The 7763-nt window shown below is 35.1% G+C and overlaps 1 protein-coding gene across 5 annotated transcripts in view; it reads left to right on the forward strand.

The window, feature by feature from the left end:
- The window catches only part of luzp2 (leucine zipper protein 2), a 327898-nt gene extending 320390 nt beyond the window's left edge, over positions 1 to 7508 (forward strand). For 3 of the 5 annotated variants that reach the window (XM_064335713.1, XM_064335711.1, XM_064335714.1), the window contains one exon: positions 3027 to 7508. In XM_064335713.1, the coding sequence (XP_064191783.1) occupies positions 3027 to 3134 (108 nt within the window). In that variant the 3' untranslated portion in view covers positions 3135 to 7508. The remainder of the gene's footprint in view (positions 1 to 3026) is intronic. The other 2 variants (XM_064335712.1, XM_064335715.1) reach the window with 1 other exon arrangement.
- Positions 7509 to 7763: the final 255 nt, after the last annotated feature.

Raw genomic sequence — 7763 nt, forward strand, 5'->3', positions numbered from 1 at the left:
CCCACACACCAGCAATTATGTAAACAAAGCATTTACTTTTTAAAGAAATAATCTTGTGTTGTGTAAGGGTCATTTGGCCTTTTCACAGTTAAATAATACGAATAGTAAATAAAATAAATAAATTATAATTCTCAACAGAAGAGACTCATATTCAAACCAATCACATTAACAGGACAATGGTTTGAATCAACACTTGTACCTAAGTTCCTAAATAATTGCAGATGACATGTTTTTCTGTGCAAGCAGTTTGACTGAGCAAAATTAACCCCTTAGCGCACAAGCCAAATCTGGCCAATCCTTGCCAATTTAGGGGGTACCCTATTTAAAGCTTTATAACTCCAGATGTGAACACTACAGAAACTTGAAAATGGCTTAAATGAAGCAAGACATTTGTACCGTTTACAATACTAGCTTAGATTACTTTATATTCATAATTTGGAAGAAATAAAGTGCCAAAAATGCAATTGTCTAGTAGTTAACCCAGCGTCTCCAAATCTACCCAAAATTGCTGTAAATCTCAACATATTCACGTATTTCACTACAAATCAACTGTTTATACTAAAGAAACTCACTGTTGCATCATTTTCAAGTCGGAATTACAAGCTTTCTGTCAGTACAGTGGTCTAAAATAGCTAGGGGTCCAGAAACATCCAAAATCTCTCCAAAAAGGAATATAATACTTTTTGTCCATTATAAAGCATATAAATTAACCCCTTATGAAGGTTTAAGATGAAACATTGATATCAGATTTTAAAATAATGCAAAAATATTGTCACACAATGCTGTACATTACCTAAATGTGTAATAATTAACTCTTGTATGTATTTATATACTCTGTACTCTCATATGTTTTCTTGTATGGGGATGGGACGACATGAAAACAATTTTCAACCGTCCACCACGTTTTGGCAATGCCCAAACACTCTCCTCATCAGTGTTGCATGCATCACAAAAACTACTAGACTACCAACGAACGCTTACTTTACAGTGTGAAATATCCTCATTATAAAATACCACTAACCTATTTAAAGACACTCCATTTAAAAAATAACGTATATAACCGAAATATTTTGAGCAGTAAAACTTACATAACAATGATGAAATCTGTTTTCAGTAGATAGAGACAGAGACAGTAAATCAATGATAGGCTATATAGTTCTATCCGCTTCTGTCTTACACCATAAATCGATGTCAGCTTGGTCTATCAGCAAACATATGCCTTAGCTATACCCAGAAGTCCTCAATAATAATAGTATTTTCCAAGAAATTATGAAAATCGTTGACAACGTTTCGTTAGGTGCAGCATCTTACTGCTACCACAGAATGAACGCGTAAGTGAATGCGATCATAACAACACTTTCGATTACGCTGATCTATAAAACGTTATTCCAAAAGCAAAATAAGACATGTTATACATCGTTAGAAAGCTTATACTCTCGCCTACTGGATAAATGAATTGTCAATCAAGTCAGACTGTACTAAAAAGGGCGACAACGCCGTAAACAACACGTGTGGTATTATGCACAGCTATTTTGGAAGGTACCCAGGCCTCCCAAATGCGCGTATATTTCACAAACGGATTGTACAAGACAATATATGACCACTCAGTCTCAAAAGGGACATCTCTATGCGTAAAACCAATGGTAAGGTTGTATATTTATTCAAAATTTAGTCCCAGATATAGACTGTAGAATGACATGGTATCTTTTTAAAAAACGTTTTCTCGTTCATTTCGTTATTCAGTGAGCAGCGTTTTCACTGCTGTATTGGCATATCTTAGGGCTATTGTGGGGTTTATGTTGCTATGACGGAATACGATTTTTGAGTGGTGAAAGAATATTTTTATGAACGCCAAGATAGACAATATTACTCATTATGTCATGGGTGGGGGGTGTAGTTGCAGATGAGACTGCAGGGAGGGGATGTGTGTTAAATGAACGACCAGAGCGATAATGGTGGCGCTGCAAAACTGCATATTAGGCGTAGTTGTTCTGTATCGTCTACTAATGAAACTAAAACAACGCGTTTCTGTTTTTAACTCATACTTTGGTTGCAGTAGCACTGAATGTCTGAGTTTAGTGATCTCGGCATGCCGGCGTGCCGACCACTAGGGGCTTTGCGCTAAGAGGTTAACATCAAGACTGAGTAAAATATGTTTGCATTGATAGAAGTAACCTTATTTCTAACTTAATATGATGGTTAGATTTCAGGATACATGTTTAACTGAACAGGCCAATGACTCAAAGCATACTGGAAAGACACATTGTTTAATTAAACAGAAGTGAATGTCCTTGGCTGGCCCCATCCAGACTTTAATCCAATAGAAAATTTATGGCAAAACATGACCTCATTCCACAAAGAGAGTCCACTCCAAGGATATTGAGAAAGCTGCAGCTTTTTTTAAAACTGGAATAATAGAAATAAAAAGTCTGTCCAGTTGTCCAAAAAAGTCCAAAAAAAAAGACTGGCATGCTTGAACCAAATATTAAATTCAAGGAATACATAATTCTGCTTGCAGTCAACTTAAGTTCATATACTTTATCAGGCTGACTGCTGGTTTTTAACCCCCTTCATGTCTTGTGTTTATCTATTTTGTAAACAATAATATTCTATGTTTTATTTTCTTTCCATTAAGAATGACCAGTCATATCCAGAGATCTCTTTCTGTGGCTGTGCAGTCATCAGATCAATGCGCACGCACAACAGTCACCTCTGTCACTGGCAAATGAAATATGAGCTTTTTATCATCTGTATAAAAATATATTTTAAAAAAAGAAACATCCACATCTGTTTCTTTGCTAACAATTTTATCATATAAGGTAGGACAAATACAGAATGATCCAAGTGAATTTTTTAAAAGTTTAATTAATTTATCATGAAATGGACTACTTTTTATGAATTATTTCATAATTTCTGAATATCTGAGGATGTGTTGATATGAAAATAATTTATCTAAAATGATAGCTACACTGGCTATCTTTTAATGAAAGTGTGTGTGTGTGTGTGTGTGTTTTTCTAACTCACAGCAGAAATCCCAACAGTGGCTGAAAGTTGGTAACGATATTGCAAAGCCACCAGAAGACACTGAGAAGACAGAAGGAAGCAAGAAAAAGACACAACAGGAAACGCCATAATTGAAAGACCGGAGTGGGATACCAGCTCAGCTGTAAATGTTCCAGGACTTTCTGTATGCTCTTGATGATGACAGTTTGGGTCAGTTTAGTACAAAGGCATGAAACCCCCTATGCTCCCACCCTGATGTTAAAACCACAAAGAATATGCACACACAGACACAAGCACACACAGTATTGCATAGGAAATCAGCCCAGATTCTGTTTAACTGCAGTGCACTTTATCCTTAATATTGAGCGGTGAAAGAATACTACTTTTGTTTAAGAGAATGAGAAATAAACATTTTATGCATAGATAATTCACATTCAAATTAATTACAGTTAAGGACAGAATAACCTGCAGTTAAATGAATCTCCCTATATTTTAATAATACACATCCCAGCCCTAGATTTTGGACTGCCCTGTTGAAACAAAATATATTGTATCAGCATGTGTTATAGCCCACCAGATTTTGGATATGTGGACTTTGGAATTGAACTCTGTTGAATGGTTGTATAAATTTTGGCTCTGTTTTTTTAATTTTTTTTTTAACATTGAGATAGTGATAAAGTTGAACTGAAGTAATATGTCATACATGGCCTGTGGTAAATTTACTGATCTTTTTCCAGGCATATCTCATTCCCTTTATCATGCTTAATTAACCAAAAACTAATATGCAAATCAATGAACCTGTGGAAAAAAACAACACGACTAGTTTCTGCTAATGTAATCGGTTGGTCAACTTTTTTGGTTTTTGTTTGGCAACACTACTTAAACTTCAGTACGCCAAAGGTTTAAAAAATTAATTATGCATAGTGATCTCAGAATGTGTTTACTCAGACCTACATCATTATCTGATTTCTTGTTATTTGAATAAAAGCTCACTCATGAGATTTTTTGGCACAAACCTTGAAGAAAATCCTGAACAGAAACCATCGATTTAAAAAGTGAATTTCCCAAGGGACACACAACAATTCTGAAGAAAAATGTCGAAAAGAGGCCAGCCAATTGTGTGAGCATGACATTTAACTAATATTTAAAGGTAGAGGAGGGCTTAGGAACATTGTAAACTTACTGTACCTTGTCACTTCAATGTATATTAAAACTACAATTATGTGTCCTTGGGTTAGATTCCCTCAGGTTTTCTTTACTCCACAATACGGGGCTCTGTACCAGATAATGAGGTAAGAAGTAGCATGCCTGCATAAAAGTAGAAAAATAATTTCTCCTGAGTTTAATAAGCTCATTCCATTTGAATTAACAAAAAGCGCTGTGTAAGATAGCATGTTTCAATTTGTGGCTCACATTGATTAATCAATCAAGACACTCATCTTAGATTGCTGGGTTAAATGTTAGTTAGCTTAAATCTGTCCACTTATCTACCAGAGCCATGCCTTTCCCACATTTCCACACTGAATTCAGCGGCCTCCCAAGCTACCTCTTAAACAACCAATTTGTTTTCAAGGACACAGTACCATCCTAACATTTTTGTGATAATTCCCCTGCAGTCAATTAACTATATCAAAACAACAGTAGCAAGAAGGGAAGTAATCTGATGAACTGAAGAGAACAGGGAAGGTGAGAATCTTTAGTTTTAAGTTTATTAAAAAACAAGATAGCAGCTCTTGGACTTAATTATAAAAAAAGTTTGCAGTCTGGGTTTTTATTATTATTTTTATTATTATTATTATTTTGAGAAATGTAAAGATTTGTGCAAGTAAGCTTGTAGTATGGTTAGTGAAGTCAATGAAAATAATTATTTGGCGAGATCATCATGCCCACCCTTTGCCCCCTACTAGTACAGTGTGGACCTGCATTTTTCCTATACAACAAACAATTTTGTTAAACAAATAAGCACACTTTTAAACCACAGGCATTGTCAAGACCTGGTACTTGTATTCCCTCATCCATGTTAAATTTAATTACAGAATGAAATGTGAATTTACACAGATCAAAATGCCCCAAGTTCTTATTTGCATGTATGTAGTAAAGCCACATAGGAGAGTTCTGTTTTCAAAAGCAGTGTGTTGGAAAGCCTTGTCAGGTATAGGTCATGTAAGAGTATGGTGGCTTTCTTGCTTAAATTTGCCTTCACTTCTGTCTATCAATTCTGTGTGAAAAAAAATACCTAGATTTGCCATTGTTTTTATACTGTACAGTCAATATTTGTGAAAATGATCTTATTTATACAGTTGATAATTTATAGGGAGGTCTGAAGCAAGGTGTGATAGCCTACACACACGCAGATGCGCGCATAGAGAGAGAAAGAGAGAGAGAGAGAGAGAGAGACTTGGGACATCCTTTCCCATCTTTACAGTCCAAATGTTGTGAGGGTGAAACGTCTTCTGGGTCCACTGCAAAAGAACCAACTGATATTGATCCCATTTAGCATTGATAACCAACAGTTTAAATATCAGGTGGTATCAGTCCCATTTACAGGCAACAGTCAGAACTTTAAAAAGCATTCAATTCTATTTTGAGAAGCTGTTGTTAGGGCACTGTTCTAGTGTATGGATGGTATTAAGCACAGCCAGTGGAAGTTTTGATTGTCACCAGCTACATTGTGGAGCAGCAAATGATTGGCCCTCTGTCATTTGGGTAGGTGATAATTTCATTCAGTGGCATGTCCGTGGTTTATGTAGCAGTGATTCCCCTCTGGCCAATCAGTCTGTCTGCCTACAGTCCATTTCTGAGGGTATGTGAGCTTAACTGGTAGACGGTGGAATAGATAGAAGCAATGGCTTGGCATTACATGTTTTGTGGGAAAGAAAATGCTTGTTCACACTCTCCTGACTACAGAGAGGACAATGCAGCAATGAACATGAACCCGCATAAACTGGACATTTCTAATTGGAAGAAACATAGGAGTTTTTTTTACATTTCACACAAAACTCTTTGCTGATATTTGGCAAACTATAGACAGTTATCATTAGATTGGTTAAACAACACTATTAAATCATACTCAGCTGCTAAATTCTGCAGATATGTCTTCAGATTTTCTCAGCACTGGGGTAATCATATGTTTTTCAAACATGAGGTGGGAGCTAATCAGACCTGTGTCAAATATTTTATTTGAAATACATTAACCATTTAGACACTGGTGAAATTATTGCAGATAACTGTCAATTGGATAAGAAACATTTATTTTTATGATAATTAAAAAATGGTTAGTAACATTTGTTTAAAATTTTCAGAGATTTGCAGGTGTATTTTCACATTTTACTTCGATATCAAAGCACTTCAAATATTTATTTGACCCTGGTCTGGAGCTAATAATGCTATAGCAATGGTAAATTAACATATTACATATACAGCTTCAAAATATGCAATACATTCTGCAGCGACGGACCATTTTACAGTAGTTAAAAGCTAGCTAGGTTTATAATTGGCCACTAACACCCCAGAACACTCTGAAAAATGTGTTGATACCAACTTGAATATGAATTGTGTGTACCCAAAATAATGTCTACATTTTTCAAAGGTACTTTTTTGTGTGAACATAAACTTTACAGGGGGAGGGGGGATTCTCTGTGAAATATAAAAGGGACATAAACAGCTTTAGTTCATTTCAGACTGTGGGCAAATTATGCTCCTGAACATCACATTGAACATATGTAGAAACCATGTGAAACTCATATTCAACAGCTGTTACAACATTGTGGTTACCACATAATAACTATTGTAATACAACATTATAGCGACTTCCAAATCGGGCGCTATGTTCTATGCATTCAGGTCTGAATTGTTTTTTCTTAACCCTGCATACACCTACTTATTAAATCATTAACAGTCTTTATGTTGCTCCTGTTTAACATGAAGGGAAACCTGACGCACTGCAGCCCATCCAGATCATCTGGAAGATTGATGTTGTTTTTGAAATTCCACGTTTGGTGAAAGCATTTCTTCTTTTGAACATCATGGGACACAAAAGGGCCATCCCCAATACCAATATGTTAAGTTCATGTGCATAGAATTTGTAATTGTAATAGTATTGCAATTTTCCAAATGTTTTCTAGTATTTCACAGTATATTTAGTTTGGAAATTTCTCTTGTAATACACAGTATCTGTTTGTTTCAGAGCAATAATTTAAAAATACAAAAAAAGAATGTGTGTTTGTGTGTCTGTGTGTGAAGGGGGCATTTGTATGATTAACTTTGAAATATGACTTGTATCTGTAATTTATAGGATCGTTGTTTGAAATGAATCTTGGTTTTGTATATAAAAAATGATCATGGAAATCTTGACAATCAACCTTTTCTTTATTTATATCTCTTTTATGGTGGATTACACTTAAAACTGAAGCATCAATGCTATTAAATTGAAATGTCAATGCCAAAAGAATGAAAGTCAGACTTCTGCGTCCCTGGCCTGCTGTAATAAAATATCATAAACATTATTTTTTATATTTTTTTTTTTTCATTGAATTATTCTTCATTCACAATTTAGAAACAAAGTGGGTCTCACACTGTATTTCAGTATTTTTCCTGATTGTGATGGCATGTCACAACAGGGTGTGACATGCCAAGACTGGATGAGTCTTAAAATAGAAAGCGTGGGTAGCAGTTCTTTATAATGAAAACAACATGTTCACTGCACAAGATAAATTAAAAGAAAGAATGTATGTTATTAAAGTTAATTGGGAACTGAGACA

Source organism: Anguilla rostrata, chromosome 5 (genome assembly GCF_018555375.3).
Source record: "Anguilla rostrata isolate EN2019 chromosome 5, ASM1855537v3, whole genome shotgun sequence".
Taxonomy (NCBI): Eukaryota; Metazoa; Chordata; class Actinopteri; order Anguilliformes; family Anguillidae; genus Anguilla; species Anguilla rostrata.